At 38.0% G+C, this 24,501-nt stretch overlaps 1 protein-coding gene across 8 annotated transcripts in view; it reads left to right on the top strand.

Annotated features, from left to right (window-relative positions):
- The window catches only part of LOC132606128 (guanylyl cyclase 1), a 38,454-nt gene that overhangs the window by 3,834 nt on the left and 10,119 nt on the right, over nucleotides 1-24,501 (top strand). For 7 of the 8 annotated variants that reach the window (XM_060319481.1, XM_060319482.1, XM_060319484.1 and 4 more), the window contains 6 exons: nucleotides 216-327; nucleotides 1,085-1,159; nucleotides 10,339-10,380; nucleotides 12,392-12,480; nucleotides 12,671-12,732; nucleotides 19,644-19,716. In XM_060319481.1, the coding sequence (XP_060175464.1) occupies nucleotides 216-327; nucleotides 1,085-1,159; nucleotides 10,339-10,380; nucleotides 12,392-12,480; nucleotides 12,671-12,732; nucleotides 19,644-19,716 (453 nt within the window). The remainder of the gene's footprint in view (nucleotides 1-215; nucleotides 328-1,084; nucleotides 1,160-10,338; nucleotides 10,381-12,391; nucleotides 12,481-12,670; nucleotides 12,733-19,643; nucleotides 19,717-24,501) is intronic. The other variant, XM_060319486.1, reaches the window with a different exon arrangement.

Genomic DNA, 24,501 nt, shown 5'->3' with positions numbered 1-24,501 from the left:
TTATATGCAAGCATACTAATTGCTAAAATGAATATGTTCAAGAAATTTACATTTTATTTTTGACTTGTTGGTCTCTCTATAGTTTTTCATTTACTGCATCTCAAGTCTCACAATTGGGTTCCTTGCTGGGTATGTTGATTCGGATGAAACAGCTCTTATATGAATGAGATAAAAAGCTTCACAAAGTTTATTGACGTTGTTTTTAATCTTTGCAGTATTTGGACAGTTGATCTGGCATATTTGTTGCATAAATTTTCTGTCAACTTTTCCTACTTTACAGTCACAATAGGAGCTAATCCAAGTTTCTGCGCGGAGACATTTTACAAGGTGGAGTATTTATGACTGATTTGTGGAGTTAGAGTTGCTTACATTTCTTGCCTCTGTTACCCTGCAAGTTCTGTTACACTGCAAGTATTGTTAGAAATGAAGTGAGTAACTGGCCAAAAATAAGTGAAGATAATACCTATATAAATCAGCAATTTCACATCGTATGTTTGTTTAAAGATCTCATAGCATATTCATATGAAGTATGGATGTGTTCAACTGCTATCACCAAATCAAATATCTGTGACATAACATACAAAATAGGTTCCTTATTTGGAAAAAATTACAAAATAGGATTATATTTAGTCTGATGAACATCACATAATCTTTTATTAATCACTCTTCGATATATCCCTCAGAAGATCAAATAATTAGAGATTGCTCTCGTTGTGATTTTCACTTTTTCAAGTGTGTCAAGCTTCAAATATGCAATGATGTAACTATCGTTGATCTCATTTGTCGAAGTGCACATATTCTTATTTGGAAAATCAGGTTAGACATGTCTTGTATTGTACTTTTTTATCAAAAGTAGCATATACTATCAAGATCAATGTGCTCCTTGCCTTTTTTGTCTTTGCATATTTAGTATTATTATCAGTATGTTGATTGTATAGGAGAAGCAGGAAGTCAGGGTAACTAAACATGATAAAAGTATAGAGAATCTACAGTTCTACACGCTGTTGTCTTCCTACTAGTCTGAGAACTTTACTTTGTCATTCTTCTGCTGTCTTTGTGATGCTGATCAGATTGTACTTTGCAGGAACAATTGTCCAATGATCTGGTCCGAGTTGATATGCTATTCCAAAAGGCACGTGATGCTGGTATTAATATAGAGGTAAAGCCCATTCAGTTGTGTCCAGTCTTGTAGTAAATACTCTGCCGTGCTATTAGTCAGGGTATAAGTTGTTATTTTCATCAGAAGGAGATCTATGCTTATGACAATAGTTGTGATTGAGGGTCTTGTCCAGTTATATCTTCAATGAAAGATCAGTTACTGCTTCGATTTTTTGACCTTCTGTTTTGTAATGCTACCATCTAATGGCTAGCTACCATTTAACAAGCTTCGCTTACAAAGCTAAAACTGAGTACAGTAGAGAGAAAAAGGTGTGGTTAGTGTCTTTCAAAACCATTCATTGCTATAGACCAATGATATAGATTGATGGAAGGAGAGGGCTCAGGGATTTCTTTGTTATCGAAAAGATTGATGGAAGAAAAGGCTTCATGCATGAACTGTTGTTCTCCAAACGTAGTCTTCAAGGCTTTAAGGAACTCATCTTTATATAAAAAATGACTGGTGTCACTGTCTTGGTCTACATATTAAGCAATTAGACCTAAGATTGCAGATAATGGGATATGTTTCACGTGAAAACACAATTATGTTTCACGTACAACACAAATGGAAGGAAGAAAGTAGTTAAATTTGAGGATTAGATGGCGTGTCGTTTTTACCTCTAGATTGAGTTGTAGCATCAGTATCTGGTGTAAAGAGAAAAGGATGTCCTTATCTGTTATCATTATCAAAAAAAAAAAAAAAGAAAAAAGAAAAAAAAAAAGGATGTCCTTATCACTCAATGTTGCTTGCAAACCTAAGTCTAATTGGTCAACTAGTTGGAATTTGGATTGAAGCACTAGATGGTAGTTGGTAGATTAACTAATTGACCTCTTGCTTTGTGGCTTTATCAATTGAATTTGACTTACAAACATCCAGATCTGTTTCATGCCATAATATCTGGTTAGTGGGACAAATTAGATGTACCACCTTCTCAGTGATTTTGATGGTCACTGTAATAGACTTCTTCCGCTTTCGGTGGAAATAGGGAAAAGGGTCAAAAATATCCCTCTGCTTTGCTTTAATGGCTAAAAATATCCTCCGTTACAATTTTGGGTCATTTATACCCCTACCGTTATGAAAGTTAACAAATATATCCTTCATTTGATGGAAATCCCCAAATTGATTCAAATAACCCGATTTCTCAAAAATAAGCCACTCTCATAATATACCCGCCCTGACCTGCCTCCTCAAATAACCCAAATCTTCCTTCTCTCATATTTTCTCCTCCAGCAACTTGGCTCTCAAGTCCACCGCTCCGGTGAACTCCATCTCCGACCAACCACTTCTCCCATTCCCTTTCCCACCATCGGCGGCTGCCGCCACATCTCCACCATCCGTTATCTCTACTACAAAGCAAAACAAAAACACCATTGATCAACTAATTAGTTATCTAGCAGCAGTGTGTCAGATGTCTAACTAGCTGTTACTCCATTTCTCTGATAATGGAGTCATTGATTAAGCTATGTGATTTAATCGCAGAAAACCCAGGTCAATTCGTGGAGAAACTACCACCTCGCCATTGCCCGATTTCTATCAAAATGCCCTAACCATTCAGATGAAATGCCCAAATCACTCCTCCTTGCCTTTTATCAAAAACCCTGTTCAAAAACCTATATCTTATACATTGCCTATCAAGTCAACTAATTCACCTACTTGCCCCCACAGATTCTATTTACACAAAAAAAGAACAGATTAAGACAGTTCATCCTAATTTTCTGTGTAGAACTACTAGTGCCTTCAAAAAGCTTGGATAAGATCTTGTAGACACCACCTATAAGACTTATAGGTCTAAAATCTTTTAATTCTTCGGCACCATTCTTCTTGGGAATCAGAGCAATGAAAGTGGCATTGAATGATTTTTCAAAAATCTCATTCTGGTGAAAGTTCTGAACCGTTGCCATTATATCTTCTCTAAGGATTCCCCAACACTCTTTGTAAAACCCCATTGTGAAACCATCCAGACCAGGTGCCTTGTCCACTGCACACATGTTAATAATTTTGAGAACCTCTGCCTCTGAAAAAGGTCTTTGCAACCAGTCACTTTCTTCATCATTTACTTTGGGACAATTTGGAAATTGAAAAGAGGGCTTCCAAGTTTCTGTTTCTAAGTATAGCTTCGTATAGAAATCCACCATAGTCCTTTTGATATCAGGCATTTCTACCGCAACTTCATCCCCAACTTTCAACCTGTCAATGATATTGTATCTCTTATGAGCAGTAGCAATCCTCTGAAAACATTTAGTATTTTTATCCCCCTGTTGAAGCGACAAGACTCTAGATTTCTCCTTTCCAGCTTGCCTCCTCATTTTTTGCCAATTCCTTTAATTCAACCATAATTGTTGCCCTGATCATCATCTCGTCTTCATTGAGTTCCCTGCTGTCCTGAGCCTGATCTAGTTCAGCTAGCTCATTCAGAAGACAAGTGTTCTTGTTTGCCAATTCTCCAACATTTGTTCTGCTCCACTCTTTAAGTTTTTTCTTCAACATTCTTAGTTTGGTGCCTAACTGGAAATCAGGACAGCCCTGGACCTCAAATTAATTCCACCACTTCTGTATCAATTCTTTGAAACCATCCATGCCTAGCCACCAATTCTCAAATTTGAAATGAGACTTCTTTTGGTTCCCATTTCCACACTCCAAAGTAATTGGAGAGTGCTCGGAAATGGCTCTAGGAAGTATTCTTTGTCTTATGTCTCTGAAAGCTTCCTCCCAATCCACGGAAAAAAGAAATCTATCAAGTCTAGCTGCACTATTATGATTAATCCCCCTGAACCAGTTAAATTGACCCCCATTCAGGTGAGGATCATGTAAACCCATGTCTTCAATCCACTCAGAAAAATCACTCATTATATTTGTAATTCTTGAGAAATTCCTCCTTTCTGCCATGTATCTATTGGTGTTAAAATCCCCACACACTACCCAGGGACCTTCCATCTGACCTCTAACAGCTGCAATCTCATCCCAACAATCAATTTTCTCCAGTCTAGAATGTGGTGCATACACTCCAGTTAGATACCAGGAAAAGGAATCTTGTACAGCTTCAAACCTAAATGAGATTGAATTAGGTCCTTCAACAACTAACTCCCCTGTCCATACTCTGCTATCCCATAAAATCATGATTCCTTCACAACTTCCTTGTGGCCCACAAATGTTTGGCCATCACCTCAACTTCTTCAAGCTTTGTCCCTTGAAAACAGTAAATATCAGCTTTCCAATTTAACATTAAACTCTTAACAAGGTTCCTTTTTGCTAACCCGTTAAGTCCCCTCACATTCCAAGTCGCTAACTTTACTTTCATTGATAAGTTATACTAGTCTTCCCCCGACTCCTCACCCCTTCCACTTCCTCATTAAGGTCTGATCGCAGGTTTTTCAGCTCATTTTTAAACAACCCTTTACTTCTTCGAGTTTTGCTGTACTGCTCCCCTCAAGTTTCTCTATAAATTTCTTCCTTTCATCCAGCTTGATGAGCAAAGCTAAGGCTTCTTTTTTGCAATCTTCAAAAGCGGCCCCATAAATGGTGCTTAATTCCAAAATATTGAATTTTACCCAATTAGATGCCTCCACTTCAGACACTTGGCAATCCTGACTTGCATGTCAATCGGAACAGCCTCATGCACCTGCAATAGTTGCATGTTCGAATCTTCTGCATCTGTATGGGTCACCATAAATGTCTCTTCTTCAACTATGGTCATATCATATCATCTGTATCATTCTCTTTTTCTACAGCCCCACTACCTTTACCAGCCTCCTCGTGAAATAGAAGAGACGAAGAAGAACGATCAGAATTTTGTTTCTTGTTCGCTGCTTCCCAGTTCGCAATACTCTCCAGAAACTTTGTTGCAGTTTCCTTCAAATTCGAGAAGAAAGCAGTCGTCTGAGAATCAACTCTTAATAGCCTGTTTGGCCAAGCTTCTAAAAACAACTTATTTTAAAAGTACTTTCCAAAAAGTACTTTTGGCTAAAAATAGTTTGTGTTTGGCCAATTAATTTTAAAAAGTACTTTTGAGCAACAATTAGTGTTTGACCAAGCTTTTAAAAAGTGCTTCTAATTGTATTTTTCTCAAAAGTACTTTTCAAAAAAGTGCTTTTGGGCAAAAGTTATTTTTTTTAGCTTCTGAAAAACTGCTTCTGCTACTCCCCAAAAGCACTTATTTTCTCCCAAAAGCTTGGCCAAACACCTCACTTTTTTTAAAATAAGCACTTATGGAAAAAATAAGTACTTTTGGGGGAAAAATAAGCTTGGCCAAACAGGCTATAAATCTCTATCTTTCTGGGTTAATAAGATAGGCTCACGTTAGGTGTCACATGGTGTATTAATGAGACCAGAATAGGCTCACGTGAGGTGTCACATGGTGCATTAATGAGACCAGAATCTTTTTTTAATTGAGTCCTAGAGCTATGACCCATTGACTTTACATTCTGAAGCCCAATAACTTTTGGGCCCAAAGTCTTTAAAGACATGTCCAAAAAATTACAGCAATTAGATGGCCCACTCGAGGTCCCCACGTGATCTGCCAGCCTTCTCGATTCCAGTATCATACCAACTAGGGGTGGGCATGGTACGGTATTTGAAACTTCGGTACGGTAATTTCGGTTTTCGGTTTCTAAAAATGCTATACCATTACCGTACCAAATTAATTCGGTCAGTATTTTAAAGTTCGGTTTCGGTATTTTACGGTGCGGTAAATCGGTACCATAGTTTGTTCGACTTCGACTTACATATACTCATATTGTGGAGAATTATGACTTCTGCTACTTAAGAAATGTCTCAATTATATGTACTAAACACCTTACACATGTAAAAATATTCAAAAGAAAGTACAAGCAATCCCCTTTGTAAATCAATTACACAAAAAAGACATTTAAATCAAGATAGAGTAGTCAAAGTTCCAACGTTTAAACAATTAGTTTTCTAATAATACTAGTTTATATATTTGTTAGTATTAGAATACTAAGATATATGAATTGTATGTGTAATTATATACTTCGGTATGGTATTCGGTATTTTGGTATTCTCTTTATGAATACCGAATACCGTACGGAATACCAAACTTTTTAAAAATGCGTACCAAATACTGTATCAAATACCATAATGCCGAAACCGCGGTAAAAAAATTTCGGTTTCGGTATGTTAATCGGTATCTACCATACCATGCCAATCCCTAATACCAACCTCTGATCCTTTGTACAGATCCCTCGATATCTGTTGGTTTCTCACTTGCGTCAACCCTTCTTCTCCAGTGTAAATCCTTGCGGCGATTCCATCCAGATCTGGAGTGTAAACATTAAACCTTCATGTTCCAAGGTTACTTCGTTAGGAACCCTACTTGCATCCCTTTAACCCTAATTCTCGCCCATTTAAGATGATTTCAAAGTTCCGTCTCCTCTTCTGTCTCTACCTATCCACCACAATAGTCTCCTATGGCTTTGAAGACCTCAGACAACCAGAATTGTAATGGTAAGCTCACTATTCTGGTCCAAATAGTGCTCGGAAAATCCCTAGACAGGCCTCTTTTCACTGGCGACCACCACTGGAAGCTAATGATATCTTTCCAGTACCATCTCCCCTTCAAACTCTGTTCAACACTGAATTTAGATGCAAATTCAAAAAGGAATCTGCCATCGCATATTTCATAAATATTCATTCCATGTAGTTGCCTCCAAGTTGAGCTAGCACATCTTCTGATATCTGATAAAATTGAAATTTCAGGTTTATGCGCTGTGGTTGAGAAGAAACCAACCAGACATCTGTTCAATACCTCTTTTTCCGGTGAATCAAATCCTTCTTTGATGTGAATAACATCTCCCCCCTTTGAAGACTATAACCACTTCTTTATTGGACCATCTGGGATTTCTAAGTGCATCTGCTTAGGGAAGTCCTTTGTCTGCCTATATGGGTTCTCCTTCATGAACTATGTCCCTAGGATAGTTAATGAACCTACCGATCTTGTCAGCCATCCATCTCCATTCAGCATTGAATGAAGTCTCCGGAATGATTAGCAGCCCTACTCCTGCCACGAATGCTGATGATGCTGATAGACGTCCAACACTATTAAAGTTTTTTGCACAAAAAGTTTCAGACAAATTATCTCTTTTCTTCCACCTTCTCACACCATTACCTCTGTACTTCGAGGCCTCTCTTAGAATCTGAACGATCCATTCCAATGTCTTCCTATTCAGAGAAACCTCTGTAATGAAATTTCTACTCCTTTCCATCCAATCAAACCAAGAATTTGCAGTGTTAGTGGATCTCACAATGTCATAAGATTTGAAACCAACTGGGAATGGAGATTTGGGGGTTTCAAAGGCAATCTTGAAAGCAATGTTTATCATTTCCCTCGTCTTCTTCCTTCCGATGCCAACAAATTGGTTTCAGCTCTGCTTGAGCAGTTTGACAATTTCGTCCCGTCTCCTCTGTTTATTTTGTTGCTGTGTGTATTTATAGCTCTCCACGACGTCCATGCTTCAACGGCGACACGCCGGAGCAATGCCAAAGCACAAGAATCTTATAAATCGGCCAGATATGAAGGTTTTCCAACAGTTAGTAAGGGTGGTTTATTGATTCCGTGGTTTGCCGGAGATGGCTCAATTGTTTCCTTTTTCCATGATTTCTTGGAATATATCTGTAAAGCATGTGAATTATCTCCAGAATTCTCTACTGACGTTGCTAGATTCACTGGGGATATTCTGATATCAGCTTTAGGTAATGGGAATAGAGATTTGGGGGTTTCAAAGGCAATCTTGAAAGCAATGTGTTATCATTTCCCTCCTCTTCTTCCTTCTGATGCCAACAAATTAGTTTCCTTGAGCAGTTTGACAATTTCGCCCCGTCTCCTCTGTTTTTTTGTTGATGTGTGTATTTATAGCTCTCCACAGCGTCATTGCTTCGACGGCGACACGCCGGAGCAATGTCAAAGCACAAGACGATCATATAAATTGGCCAGATATGAAGGTTTTCCAACCGTTAGTAGTGGTTTATTGATTCCATGGCTCGCTGGAGATGGCTGCTTTGCCAAATTTTCTGAAACGGGATATAAAATCGAGAAAGGGAAAGGGAATGGGAGAAGTGGTTGCTCAGAGATGGAGTTTGCCGGAGCAGTGGGCTTGAGAGCTGGAGGAGAAAATATGGGAGAGAGGAAGAATGGGTCATTTTAGGAGGTGGGTCGGGGCGGGTAAAATAGGGGAGTGGGTTATTTTTTATGAAATCGGGTAATTTGAATCAATTTGGGGATTTCCGTCAAATGAAGGGTATATTTGTTAACTTTCATAACGGCAAGGGCATAAATGGCCCAAAATTGTAACGGAGAATATTTTTAGCCATTAAAACAAAGTAGAGGGGTATTTTTGACCCTTTTCCCGTGGAAATACCTTGAGACTGGCTTACTCCTCCAAGTTTCGTCCAAAAAATATTGAATAAGAAAACATTGAATTGTCATCAGATTTGGTTGGTTGCCTTGGTAGCCTACAGTATCAATTTGATTGCATTTACGTTAGCTTGAACTTCTTTGACTGGATTGAGTATTGCATATAACTTAAGAAAAATGGCCCTGGAAATGATTTTCAATTTGTGTTTGTTTGACAAGAATACTTCTTTTCCCTTTCCATTTTTAATATCACTGAATCACACAAAATGAGAAAACAAAGACAAATTCAGTGTGCTAGCTGGTTGTAACAATGCATCTTGGCAAGCTTAAGCTTTTCATGTTACATTGATATCTGTTTCTCTGCTTACCCTCTCTTGTTGATTAGAGTCCCAAGGGATGGTTTATTCTCCAAATTCGAGGAGGCACCAAATTTAGGAGAAAGTTTCTCATTCTTTGTTAAGCCATTCACCGTGTTCTCTTTGCTTCTTTTCTCCATTTTTTTATTTATATTTGATTGATTTAATCTATGAGATTGAGGTAAACTGTCAAAAGATGCAAAGGTTCTTCCCCTATCCAAGAGGCTAAGAGGAATTGTTAAAAACAAAACGGGTTTTTAAATATCAAAGGGTTCCTAAAACCACTGAGCAAAAGGACAAGGGCACGATTCAATCTCTTCTTTTTTATTTAATTTAAACAATTCAATCTTGTTGGTTGAGATTACTTTGTTCCTAAGAGTTTGTCAAACTTATTTCTATTGGTTCTATGATAGGAAAAAGAATTATATGTGTTTTCTCTATGATCTATTTTTAACTTGGGAAAAGGGTCAAAAATGCCCTTCGAGTATGCGAAATTCACAACATATGGCCTCCGCTAATAGTTTGGTCAAACCATGCCCCTACCATTACTTAGTTGGGCTGAATATGCCCTTATTTCATTCAGGACCCCAGCCGGCATAATTACAAGACTAATTAGATTAATTAGTGTACCGCCCTCCCCTATTCTCAACCCCATTTAATCCGTTATATTCTTACTCGAACCAAACCCTAGCCCCTCTTCTAAGTTTCCCAAATCTGCTCTAATGGATTTAGTTTTTTCCTTTAATTTTGGTAAATTCCAAGTTAAGTATATTTGGAGTAATATTGAAGTTATCTTCCTCATTTATTTCTCTCAATTGTTTATGATATGTCTCAATGTTCTTGTTCTTTATGAGTATATTGTTTATGATATGTCTCAATGTTCTTGTTCTTTATGAGTATATTTTTGAAGCAAATTGTGGGTTTAGTTATGCTATCTTAATGCAATGTAAATGTATTTTGTGGTTTGATGGAATCTAATGGCATTTGGTGGTTTGATAGAATGTAAAGATATTTGTGGTTTGAAGTAATGCGATGCATTTTTATTTTTATTTTTATTTTATGACAATATGGTTGTTGTATCTTTACCTAGAGGTTCTAATTTAAGTTTTATAAAATGGCACTTTAAGTTGCTTAAAAATGAACACCGATGTGCTCAATGTGATGTCTTAAATTGGTGAGAAAATTCATTACAATTTAACCAAGTTATTGCATAATTGCAGTGAGGAACTAAATTGGATCAAATATACCCTTAATGTATGGGTGTAGGTCCATAACTGCCCTCCAATTAGTCTTCTAATTATGCTTCGTCAGGTTCCGTGTGAAATAAGGGTACATTTGGTCCGAGTAAAAGTAATGATAGGGGCATGGTTGAGCCAAACTATTAATGGAGGACAAATGTTGTGAATTTCGTATACTGAAACGGAATTTTGACCCTTTTCCCTTTTACCTTGTTTATTCAGCACATGGTGGCTATTAGTATATTACTAAGGAATCATAAAAAGGTAAGTTCCTACACTCTCCAATTTCAGTTAGATTCGCTTGACTGACTATTGATACTATTTTCTGACAGCTATCACTCTCCAAAGTCGAAATATTGAGAACTGTGAACTTTGACCAGCTGTTAGTCTGGGACTTAAGTGTTGAAGGTAGTTTGATTTTGAAGTATTGGGATAAGAACTTATAAATGAAGCTTTATTGGAGAGAGTAGCAGGATGAGGCTAGTGGAACAAGAGACACCAAGCAAAATGGGAGAGTTGGTGAGAGTTTAACCTGATAAAACTGGCATGTGGATAGGTATATTACTCTGATTATACTCCCTCTAGAGGGGGGGGGGGGGGGGGGGGGGCAAGGGTTTAAGTGATTGTTGTTTTAGGTCAGAATGAAAGTCTAATGTTCCTTTGGAAAAAGGAGGGAGCAGTTCAGAATAATAAGTTTATTTATGTTTATAATCCAATCTTATTATGGTTGCTTTAGGTAAAAAATGAAAGTAGGGGAAGCCTGCTCATCTCATTGATCAGGGTGGTTATAGGAAGTGGCTAAGCACCTTTCACTCTTTCTGATCAATCAAGAGGGTTGCTGCTCGTGGTTAAGGTTGTATGTTTGTATCATAGAGTTCTTGCATTCTTTCCCATGCGTCATACCTCTTTCTTAAGGATAGATAAAGGGCCAGACTTGGTGGGTTTAGAGGACCCAATCGGTAGTCTTCTTAGCTTGACCAAGAAATCTTATTCCTCTGAATCAAATGCCTTCTTACCTGTAAGATTTTTTGTGCATTCATGTGATTTTGTTTTTATAACCATGAAGTCTTGCTTTAATTTCATATAAAATTGGAATGTAATATTTGTTGGAGAAACCCCCAGGGCTCTGGTCTAGTTGTAAGAGCGCAACACATAATGTGTGGGTTAGGCACATATCACGGATTTTAGCCCTACCACAAACAAAAAACTGATATTTTAACTAGAGAAGGATAGAGGGGTTGGTCCATTATCACCAAGTTCGGACCATGCGCCACTGGCCCTTGGCGATCTCTCGGTTATTAGGAAAATGTTCGTTGCAGAAAGATGCAATCAGTTCAAAACTATAACATAGTTAATGTTTACGATCAAATCATACTTATGAGGAGTGCCTCACCTATTGTAGAGTGGACAATAATGTACAGGTTGTAGGATAAAGTTGGTGTAAAGTTTGTGTAAGGTGATACTTATCAAGAAAACAAAAGAAGTTTGGCAAGGTCTCAGTTAAAAAAAAAAGAAGTTCTAAGTGATGTGGTTTCCCTTAGGTAGTAGTACTAGTACTGCTCTCTGTCACCACTCACCAGGTTAGGATAGGGTCCTGCTGGTCCTATTTGTAACAAGCCTCTGCATCGTAACTCCAGCACACGAGCCTTAGAATTGTTGTAATACAATGAAGCCCAGATAAGTTGCTCTCTAGCCCAATGATTTTGGTATCTACACTTACGATGGGAAGTATATTTCTTCAATGATGCATTTACATATATATGGTATGCACCAAAATGCAAGCCTATGTATTTATATTGGTATCGATAGATGTCTTAGCAGAAGAAGAATCTTTTGCATGGTGTATGGCCAGAGTTCCCTCTAGTTTGGGCCTCGTAGTCCATGTGGCCTTAGTATGGTGGAATGATTGGACTACTCATGGAGCTAACAGATGGTGTGGAGTACATAAGAGATTGGTTCTTCCTTGGGTTGTCCAAATCCTGGAAATTTCTGGTTCCAGGGTGTGTTATGTACCTCATATAGGCTTTGGCATTAGTGAATTAGTTGATCTGGGAATGACCGGGCATTGCAGCTCAGCTGACCTCCTACTATCAATGCCTAAGCTTGTTTATCTATCTGCCTTGTCTCCCATTAAATTATCTGGAAAAGAATTCTGAAGTGCGACTTGTCATTTTTGAAATTTTCTGCCTTAATTTCTGTCATTCATGTCAGAAATTGAATTCAGCACATTATGTACATCTCAAAAGTAATAGTACAAAACATCCTCTTTTTACAGTGCAGATCAATTAGCAGTGAAGAGATTTCTTCATTGATCATGTCTGGGAAATTTATTGGGATCGCTTTGGTTGACCAATACAAGTTAAGGTAGAATCTTCTGCATACACATTTTCAATTTTCTTTCTCCTTAAATCCACCACTGCCGACCTCACCCGCCACAGAAGATTCACCGCAAAAGCGAGATTTCTTTAGTATACATTGTCGCCAATGAGGTTATAAGTGCTTACTTCTGCTTTTCCCTCATTGTAATTCTGTTTCTCTGTTTCTTTTTTTGCAGTCACTCGTGGCTGGAAGATATTTGTATATCAGACTTCTGCAATGATAGCCCAGGCTATACTGGTGAGAAGCGTCTTGTTGTAGTTTATGCTTTTCGTGTGTGTATGTGTGTCAGCTTTTCATGTAGAGTGAGCTATAACTTGAAAAGTAAAATAGTTCATTAATGTCACACCAAGTCATTGTCACCTTGCGATGTTAGTTTACCTGAAAAGACAATAAAACTACCTATACAATATCAAATATCCTTTTTACACTGAAAATACAAATGAAACAGAAAGGAGCTCTTTTCTCTTCGCAACGGACTTTCTGTTCCTTCAAAAACTTTTCTATTCTGTTCTCCCCATATCTGCCAAATCCAGAAAGGGAGAAACCTTATACAACTCCTTCCTCACATCCAATAACCATGGACCTAGGTTTCACCAGAGAAGTCAAATACGGGATATACCAAGGGCCATAGTTTTATGGCAAAGCAACGGATAACAATATGTGGTTTTATGGCAAAGCAACGGATAACAATATGTGGCCTTCATCATCTCATTGTTCTTGAACAAGCAACACCAACTAAATATTGTGCTCCTATAGTTGCCCGTCTTTAGGATTAGATACCTTGCTGTGCCTCAAATGAAGATAGCCACCTGTTTTGTGCCTTTTATCTTCTTTTCAGTTTCCTCACTAATTTGGGTCCCTTGATGAATAGACAGTATTATAAGACTTGATAGAGAATTGCCCTGATAAGTTCACCCTCCAAAGAACACAATCATCATCCAAAATTAGTATAGTTATAGATCTTCTTGAAACGAATCATTGATCTTATCCCATTCCCATTCTTGAATTGGACTCCTAAAAGATATATCCGATGTCACATGACACCCATCTCTTGTAAGGAAACCAGCTACTGTGGCCTCCCTGAGAGTGGTGATAAAAATAAACGAGGAAAGTTGTCTTCAGAGTTGAGAGCTAAACATCCAACCAAAAGCGAACCCGATTGCCATTCCAATAGTAAAGCCATTAATTCTGAAGAACTTATTCCATTCCTTCATAATACATCTCCAAACACTCATTCCATATGAGGCTGTGACCTTCCACAATAACCACTTATTCCATTATCACTCGTATTTCATCAGAATCCCCTTTCTCCATAATGCTCTTTCCTGGTAGAGGAATCATGCTAACCATTTCCCTGAAAGAGATTGGTTGAAGATGTATAATCTACAAATGTCCAAACTGCCCAAATCTAGGGGAGCAGGCCTGCGAGCTGCGAGCAGTTCCCTTATCCCAACTCACCAAATAAAGCCTCTCAGCACACCGCACAAGAATTTCCTCATTACGTTATGATACTTTTAATGGATTGGATGGTGAACAAAGATGAGTTAAATGGGAATACTAGAGAATATGGATTTTATTTAGGGTGACTCTTCTACATTCTGACAAATACTACATTTTCCATCTCTCCGATCTTGTCTCCATCTTTTGAATAACAGGTTGTTGGAGTTCACTATTTTTTTTTTCTTCCTTCCAAAGGCAAACCTAAATTTATGACTGCCTTGCATCCAGTCGCGGTGCTATAGTGTCTCAAGAGTGGTCAAGCGAATATCCTTAACCAATAAAATCATAGTGTATAAAGGTCAAAAACTACTTTGTATAAGTATATTTTACATTTTGAATACCCTTGCACAACAGAGAGAGAGAGAGCCAACTGCCAAGGGTGTTCAAAGGGAGGTAGGGTGCACCGGTTCGATTCCCGTGTTCAACATTTTTATCTGCCCATTTTTTCCCAAGACTAAACAGACCAAAGACCAAACATGGTGGTCTGTTTGACTCTCTCTTTTGTAATCTGAGTTTCTTAATAAATGCTATTAAAAGTGTGTAAAAACGACCAACATATCTTTAAAGTAATTTCGTTTATCTTTAAAGTAATTTCATTTAACTAAAAGTTGTTTATTAAAAAAATCTTATGATTTACCACAAACCCTAAACCCTCTCTTCTCTCTCTGGCCGATGGAGACCTAGCCTCCCATGTCTGTTTTGGCCTCTCCCCAGCCTCCCATGGCTGTGGGAGAGACGAATACTAACCCTACACCTCAACTACTGTACGCTGCCAAGCTACATCCCAAAAAATACGCCCAAGTTATTCCAAAAACCAAGCTTAAACCTGTTGAATATATACATGGTGAACCTACTGTTCAATTTACTTTGAAGGAAGTGGAGCAATTCATTATTGAGGAAGGCTTGCATCAAGCTATAATCATGAAATTCTCATTCGGGCATCCTGATATTCATGCACTTCGTGATATTATTCCTAAGCAATTAGGTGCGCATGGAAATTGTGTGATCGGGTGGCTTGCGTATAGGCACATCCTCGTAAGGTTTGATCTTTATGAAGACTATGTAATGGCTGTTTCAAGATTGATTAGCTCGTTACATAGTAAAGGTGAAGATTATATGTATAGAATTTTCCCTTGGACTAGGAATTTCAAACCAAACGAAGAAACTTCGAGGGCTTTTGTGTGGATTTCACTGCCAAATTTGGCACCGAACCTGTTTGCTCGTGCTTCTTATTGTCCATTGCATCGGCAGTTGGGAAACCAATTACAATTGATAAGGCGACCAATGAAAGATCTCGTCCAAGTACGGCAAGGGTAAAAGTCGAACTAGATTTGCTTGATAAATTACCAAGTCGTGTTAGGGTGAATTTGTTGGACGAGGCTACTGGGAAAATAGTAGAGGAATTTCAGCAGATTGTTTACGACAATCTCCCTCCATATTGTAAATTTTGTCATCATCAAGGACATGAAGAAATCAACTGTAGGTTGATATTGAAGAAGAGGGTGTCGCAGCAGCAAAATAATGATGAAGTTAGTAAGGATGTTGCAGGGGTTATGGAACAGCCTCATGTGGACAAATTTGATGGCGATTTACGTCAGTTTCTGAATGAAAAAAGGAATAAAGAAGTTGATGGTGGAGGAACGTTAGCTGGGCAGTTTCATGATTTAAACTTTACAACAAATAATGGTGTGGAAAATATAGAGAAATATGTGCAGGAATCACTGTTGGAACCAGCTACCAATCTTAATGTTGACCAAGCATTAGTCTTGTCATCTGTTCTTGTTAATCCAATGCATAATGCAAGTCAATGGCATATTCCAAAGAGAAAGAACCACAAGCAGGATAATGGGCAGAATCAGTCGTGGTTACAACAAGGAAAAGTAAATGACAAGAACACTGGGAAGGAGCTAGTTTCAGTTGATCCAAGGAGGTTACAAAATACTAACCAAGTTAGTGCAACAGTAGGAAATTCAGCTGCTGATAACGATCAAGAGCAGTTGGCATTAATACAAGTTAAAAGTATTGGTGGAAATAATGTGGAAAATGGGAAAAATGCTACTGGTTCAGTGCAGTCTAATGCGATTGTACTAAATAACAAATTTCTAGCACTAAGGAATGGTGAAGATGATGATGTAGTTGAGGTGTTAGATAGAGAAGTTAATAAACAGCTGGTTGTTGCAGAAACAAAGATGGGAAAGAATGTGTCAACCTCTGGTGTAGATATGGTGCAGCAAGTTAATGCAGTTAGTGGTAAATTACAGCAGGAACTAGTTGCAGCATCAGTTTCTTCATTACAAGTAGCAGCACCTATAAATGGAAATAATGCAGCAGAGAATGCTACAGTCGTGCCATTTGCTCCTGTGGTGGAGGTAGGTCTTGGCAAGCAGTTAAATACTAAGCAGTGGGTTGAAGCCTCTTTTCCAAGTCCAAATATGCACAAGGTCACTATGAATAAGGCTTGTCATGAAGTTCCTTCCAGCACTTGTTTTAGTGGTGAAAGGAATTTGTGGAGTGATCAGGTTGGAGAAAATGTGGAAGAAGGCAAGATTGCAGATGTGGTAAATATGGAGTTTGCTATAACACCTACAGTTCAAGCAGTGAATAAGGTTGCTAAGAATGGATTAGAGAAGCAGTTGGTTGTTGCAGCTGTTGGTGATGGTAATCTTGTGGAGGTTGCAGAAAGTACAACTGCTTTACAACTGGTTGCATATTCAGTTCATGTAGCTGATAAGGCTGGTGAGAAGCAACTTAATGTTAATGCTAAAGCTTTCACTTCAATAAAGAGCTTGAAGCCATCTATGAAAGATATTACTGCTGCTACATTTCCTATTAATCAATGCCAAGTAGTGGAGAAGCTTGTTACGTTGAACCAAGCTTGCTTAGAAGTTCCATCTACTACTTATGGAACTGGTGAAGAAAGGAAAACATGGAGTGAGCAGTTTGAAGAAGATTTAGAGAAGGATCAAATTAATAGTGAGGAGAAAGTTGATTATGAGCAGACCGGTGATTCAGAACCATCAGAAGATGCCATTAATCTTATGTTTGGCAAGGACATGGATGATGTATTTATTGGTGTTCAGGAGAATATGGTTGTAGAACCTGGTACTGAAGCTCAATCTGGTGCTAAGGTGCAAGGTTTGGTTGATGAAAGCAGTCCAGCAGTGCACATAATTCAAGTTAATTCTCCAGTGAAATTCGGTCACAAACAACAGCAAAGTGCATCAAAAATAAATGGTGCAAGTGACAATGAAATGGTGAGGTCAAATGAAGTCAAAGATCAGCAACAACACATAGCAAAGGAGAATGATACAGGACCATTAGTTGCAGTTCATGAGAATAGAAATAGTGCTAACCAACATGCAAATGTAGCAAAGTCTGGTGGGAAAGGAAATGCATCTACTCAGAATTCTTTGCAGCTAAAGAATAAAAGGAATTCAGAAACCAAGCAGAAGCAAATCGTGCAGCAAGATCCTATGAACAATGCTAAGCAGCAAAGCCTGGTGGTGCAAATTGAGTCCCAAGGAAATTTGCAAGTTGCAATTCCAGTTGGTGAAGAGGCTAGAATTGATATGGATGAGGAGTCTACTGCACAGAATTTTTTTAATGTTGCTAGGGAGGGTGATATATCACCTAGACAGGTGCAAAGTGGAAAATTCAGAAATAAAAGTCACACTAGGAAGGGGAGTTGGGACGGAAAGGTGATTGAAGAATTCATCCCAAGGCATATTCCAATGAGGCAAGCAAAACAAAAAGTGGCAGTTCCTACCATTTCAAATAAGTCGACTAGATCCAAGAAAAATTGATGAAGTTCCAAGATATTTTGGAAAGGCTAGAAGAACAAGACACGGTGATAGAATTACAAGATTTAGAAGATTTTACAAGTTCAAAGAACAAGGGCCTTGACTCTATTCTCGTTCTTGTATTATTTTCTCATTATCTTAGTATTATCATGTGTAATATCATCACAGAGTGTTTTATAAACTTTGTGATGATCATAGCCTATTTGATCATTTCTAGTTCATTTTTTTTCCATTCCTGTTAGTTTAGAGGTTTTTTTTTTTGCCTCATAGGATTAGTAAAGTAAGGCCTAGTCCCCCTTACTTGTACTCTCCCTTTGGGGTATTTTTTGCTTTCTAGAAAATTAATAAAACTAGCCCTAGGCCCAAAAAGCCTAGTGGACTTTGCTTAAAAAAAAAAAAAAACAATTCTATAACAAAAAGCTCACAACTAACAATGAGGAACTCATATATAAGTTAGCTTTATTTCATGTAATAGGAAGGGAGAGCTTCACAAGCTTGAACTTCAACATAGTCATAGTCTTTCTTCTTTTAGCTAGTTCTTATTTTGAGCATGATGTAAGATACAATTGTTATCTCCTTATAAATAAAATCCACCAATAGGACTGTCCTATTGGTATATTAATTTTTTTTTAAAAAAACTACAAACTCTCTTGACTCTTTAAAAATTATAGTTTAATCACAATTGTTTTTATGGTTTAGCTAAATATTGCGTAGTTTGATTTAAGATTGACAACTTTAAAGTTTGAACACCCTTGCTGAGGTTCTGGCTATGCCACTGCCTGCATCCATATATCATGGTGATCTCATGAAGATTTTGTACCTCCCCAACTGGAATTAATATCGATCATCATCTTGTTGATGCGTAGGAAAAAACAGCTTCAATCACACCAATGTCCTGAATAAGAATTGAATGCATCTCCTTGTGGTTGACATAAAATTAGTGTATCTCTATATTTATATGCTTATATGATACTAAAACTAGGCTAACATTGGGTAATAATACATTGGGTAATAATTAAAGTTACCAGTTTCAAAAAAAAATAAAAAATACATTGGGTAATAATTATTCTTGAAGCGTCATTTTTGTAAACTTTGTTTTTGATGAATATAAAAAAATAACATGTCCAGGTAGATACCAATATAATTCAATATTTTATGGGATTATCTTTATAAACAAGTCATAAATAGCTGTTAGAAATGTTAACGTTGAGACATGAAACTTTATTTACACAATGTTGTGGTAGTTGTTGGAGTTTATTATTTGATATGAAGTTCATTAAGGGAGCATTGCCTTCATTTTCAAAGAATACCATCATAAGTCTATCTAAATGATGTGGTCTGATGGATGGGATCGCTCCACCCTTAATCAGAGTTCTCGAGCTCAAACAATGGAATGGAGAAATTCCTGGTAGGAGTGCTTCCCCCTTAAATGGGCCTACGCCGTGCGAATCTGAATTACTCAGGCCAGTGGGTTCCGGTTACCAGAGGGTTAAACCCAAAAAGTTGAATACAATCATAATCTTCTCTATGAATGACAGCACATCCTACATTGGTGAACTGTTAACCTGTGTCCTTAATTTTTGCTGTTTGGAGCTTACAAACACTGTCGAGTAGAACATGTTGGTAGCGCTTCTTTGGTAGATTCTTTATGTACTCCATCCTTTTAGTTTCACTACTCTGAAGTGTGGGCTTTGACACTGGCATTTGGTGGATTTGACACTGGCATTTGGTGGATTATGGTTTTAGATCAATTTGTGAGAGTAGTGAATGAAAGTTGTTTATTATCTAAATGCGAACCAATTTCCTTTTGTTATTTAATCATAATAATTTGGTAATATGTCGATGCAGGTCACTATGTTGTCATCTGTGGATATGATGCTGATACAGATGAGTTTGAGATTCGTGATCCTGCCAGTTCAAGGTTTGTCTTTGATCTACCAAATAAAAAACACATTAAAAAAAAAGAGGAGAAAATAGAACTTGGCAACACCTATTTATGATGACTCATTTTACCATTCAAATGATTTTAGGTTCATCTCGTGAAATTTTACATCATGTAAATATAGAATGTGGAATAATAGGTTACAAGGATACTCGTTGAAGTCGAGGAGAAAACCTGAATGATCCTTAATGTATAATGGTTGGATTATTTTGGTCTTTGATATGTACTTCTTAACATAAAGGGTCCTTAATGTTCGCAAAACTTCTGTTCACAATCCTGAAACTGACGGAGCACCCCAAAACATGTTAGAGTTAACTGGATTTGCTCAAGTGCATCTCATATAAGAAGAAAAAACACAACAAAAAGAAATGATTTCATTTGCATTACATAGCAGCGCAGAATGTGGAGTTGAATCTTTTTCTTTGATGAAGTAAGTAATTTCATTCAAATACATCAAAGAGATGCGGGGGTTACAGAAGTACAGATGTTGGCTCCATTACAAGAGATGGCTATGCTGTGACTCGGGAATGAACATTCAAAACATTATCAATGCTAATTACAGGTGTTAAGTTTGTCCAACAAAATAGTTAAGCAATCATCTAGCTTTAGGGGAGTGATTGGAGTTGAGATTCCAATAAAGCATCCGTGATTCCGTACACACTAAAAGATACTTGCTGAGATCATCATCTAGAATGTTTCTGATGGATTTGTCAACTGTCCATAGGCACCAGCTTGCATATGCATCTTTGATGTTCTGTGGCATCACCCTATGTAGACCGAAAATAGAGTAGTAACATGTCCCAATTGTCAGCAGCCACTGTACAATGTAGGAAGAGATGGCTAATACTCTCTGAATCTTTTTGATTTGAACAAAAGAACTGGAAAGCTAGTATACTAGACAAGGTGTACATTGGAGAAAAAGCAAGATTTCCAGTGATACCAAATGAACCTAGATAAGCACGCAACATTTGCTCAGCTATTCCGTGCAGGAGCCAGACCAGAGTTATACCATACAAGATATAATTTTGCTGATACACTTTGCACAATATCAACATTAAGAGAATATTCATAAAGACTGTAAATATCTTAGTTAGGAGTTAGGACACAAATAATTGCACAAACAAGCAACTATTAGATCCACCCTCTTATCCAATACTTCCCCCTTTTTTTTCTATTTAATTTCACTTTTTATTTCGGCAGTGAGGTGGGAGAGGGGAAAACTTTAGTTTAACCTCATCAGCCCGGTCCACAGCTGCCAATGCACGATGGCAAGCTCTCTTTTCCTTTCATCAAGTAATAACTAAATTTTTCCCTAAAATCCTTTTTGACATTTTACAAGTTGGGACAAACCTTGACTTCCAACTCCATTCAGCACAGGATTTCCACAAACACTAGAGAAGCTCTGAACCAACCAATGGAAATCAAAAGCGATGGTAAAACAGAATGGAACGTCTAAGTTTCGGAGTACCTATAACACAGTATTAGAGAATTTACTGGATATCCATCATCTATGAGATTTATTGGATGGCAGTGCATCATGTATTAAGAGAACTTACAGATTTGCAAGCTAAGATTAGGAGAACTTACTCTTTGTCACTTCTGTTCGTTGAGCAAATGAAGGTTCCATTTATTTGTTGTGTTTTCTCTTGTCACGTGAAATGCACGTGAGCAAATCTAGTTAACTTTAACATGAGTTCCATTAGTTTTAAGGTTATGGAAAGAAAATGTCTACTTTTGCATACATTTAAGGCCATATACGTTAAGGGGGATATATCAAGGACCAAAATAGCTAACCCCATACATTAAAGGACCTTTTTTTTTTCCCGCTGTTGTAGTCTTTATTCATGGTGTCAATGCTTGCTACGTGGAGGTGCTCCAAGATTGAGGAACTATACAGTGTATGGTGCAAGCGGGACCCGCTGTTGGAGCCCGATTTCGCAAATCCGTCATTAGAAGTACAATTGATTGCTCAGTGCAGTTGGTCCTCTGCGCAGCATTGAGCCTAGCACTAGACTCTCCAGTAGATTCCTTCACTGACGTGACATCATACTTCTTTTTAGGACAGGTGAGTATGACATCACCCCTTGGGTTTGTAGGCATCGCGGACTTAATCAACAAATTGGTGATCATGCTTGGATAGAGCAACCTTTCCTTACCATTCCTCGTCTTACCCATTACTGTGATCATGATTTTTCCCATATAATGGGCATACGGGTTAACATGGCGTATATCAAGCACACTTTCTCTTTGGACACCGTAGAGTCATGGTTTGTGGGCATAATGTGGCGGTTGATAAAACGCAATACAACCTTGGCTTCCATATTGAAATGATATCAGCGCATATGCTGGTGGCACACCTCAGCATCACGAACCCAAGCGGCCACGAAATTTGTCCCGCAAGAAGTCATCATATTCGGCAGGAGGTACCCCAGGGAACCACATCAACTCATTAGTCACCCTGTACGAGAAATTCACCCTCTTCTCCCTTACCGGGACAACATAGTCTGAAGTGTATACCAATCGTGGGACCCAGTTGGCATAGAATTCCCGCACCATATCATGATTCGCATCACCCAATGATTAGTCAAGGAGAATATCCTCAATCGATCAAGGCTCTGATAAACATAAAAATAATTGAGGTGCAACTTGATTGAATCTATCTCCTCTTCCGGTGTTGGATTAACGTTTGGTAAGAACTTGGTAAACCACTTTTGACCATGGAATTCCACAGCATTAAGGCCAAATCGAGGAGTTTCATCGAAACACTACTCAGTTCCATGTCGTTATGAGATGGTGCTCATCTTTGGGCGGCTACATCTTGGGAGGCGGCTTAGAGTTTGAGAGAAGACTTTTCTACTTTCTACAAACGATTCAATACGAAAGTTGGTTGTAATGACTTCTAGTTTACTTTCTTCTCCTATTATGTTTATTTTTGCTATTATGAAGTAGTTTATCTTAGGTTTTTGACAGACATGGTGTTTTGAGACTTATTTACAGATTGATTATGTTTCTTGCTAGAATTCTCGTTTGTAGTTTTGAACATTATGCATATGTTTTACTTATTTTAGTTAATCGAAAGAGAACTACGTTATTGAATACTTAAGCTAGTATATTGTTGTTGAAGTGCAGTTCTTTGAGTAATTGTAAGAGCTTCTTTGAATTGCTCTTGAATCAAGCTCAGAAGATATTCAAGAGAAGTTTTCCTTCTATTAAATCCATTCGATAGTTTTTGCATATGTTCTTGAATTTTAAATTAGTTTATCCGCATTGAGGACAACACTTAGCTTAAGTATGGGTGTAGTAATTTATTTGCTGCTTTGTTTTCCGTTGCCATTTGGCCGGCGTGGAGGTGCTCCTCTAAATTTGCCTCTCCTTTCGCAGCCCGATTCGCAAATCCGCCATTAGAAGTAGAAATTGATTGCTCAATGCGGTTTGTCCTCTGCGCAGCAGTGAGCCTAGCACTAGACTCCCCTGTAGATTCCTTCACTGACGTGACATCATACTTCTTTTTAGAACAGGTGAGTATGACATCACCCCTTTGGTTTGTAGGCATCGCGGCCTTAATCAACAAATTGTTGATAATGCTTGGATAGAGCAACCTTCCCTTACCATCATTCCTAGTCTTACCCATTACTGTGATCATGATTTTTCCCATATTAATGGGCATACGAGTTAAGATGGCGTATATCGAGTACACTTTCTCTTTGGACACCGTAGAGTCATGGTCTGTGGGCATAGTGCGGCAGTTGATAAAACGCAATACAACCTTGGCTTCCATATTGAAATCACATCGGCGCATATGCTGATGTCACCCATCAGCATCACGGACCCAAGCAGCCACGAAATTTGTCCCGCCTAATGTGTGATGAATGGCCTTATAATCGGGCCTCCACAAGAAGTCATCATATTCGACGCAAGGTACTTTAGGGCACCGCATCAACTCATTAATCACCTTGTACGAGAAATTCACCCTCGTCCCTCTTACCTGGATAACATAGTCTGAAGTGTATACCAATCCTGGGACCCAGTTGGCATAGAATTCCCGCACCATATCATTATTCGCATCACCCAATGAATTAGTCAAGGAGAATATCCTCAGTCGATCAAGGCTCTAGGCTCTGGTAAACATCAATATAATTAAGGCGCAGCTTGATTGAATTTATCTCCTCTTCCGGTGTTGGATTAACGGTTGGGAAGAACTTGGTAAACCACTTTTGATCGTGGAATTCCACAGCATCAAGGCCAAATCAAGGAGTTCCATTGAAATACTATCATGAGATGGTGCTGTTCTAGGGGTAGCTCTCTTGCCCGTTGTTTGGCTGGTTCAACCAGTGATTCAAGAAGCTCTTTCGGTTACTTAGAAGAATCACCAATTAGAACCAAACAAAATAATGCAAAGATATCCACCAAACTATTCTTCTTTCAATTAAATAAAATAGTAAATAACTCTGCAATTCAATTCAAAACCTTGTTAATGAATTCAAGCAATAAAAGAAGAATCGAATCTAAAAACGTTAATAAATACATCATGTCTGTCAAAACCCTATAAGAAACTACTCCATAATAGAATAAAAGAACATAGGAGAAATAGATGTAGAAAACATTACAATCGACGATTGATCCAAACTTCCGTATTGAATCGAATCGTGATGGAAAGTAACGAATTCGGCTGTCAAATCCTCTTCTACGTTCCTCCAATGCTCCCTAGATCAAAAGTCCTTTAAAAAACGTGCTTTTCATATATTTATAGGATAAGCAGAAAGT

This window comes from Lycium barbarum, chromosome 8 (assembly GCF_019175385.1).
Source record: "Lycium barbarum isolate Lr01 chromosome 8, ASM1917538v2, whole genome shotgun sequence".
Classification (NCBI taxonomy): domain Eukaryota; kingdom Viridiplantae; phylum Streptophyta; class Magnoliopsida; order Solanales; family Solanaceae; genus Lycium; species Lycium barbarum.
Note: the sequence above shows the minus strand (reverse complement) of the source record. Positions and strands in the feature narration are given on the sequence as shown.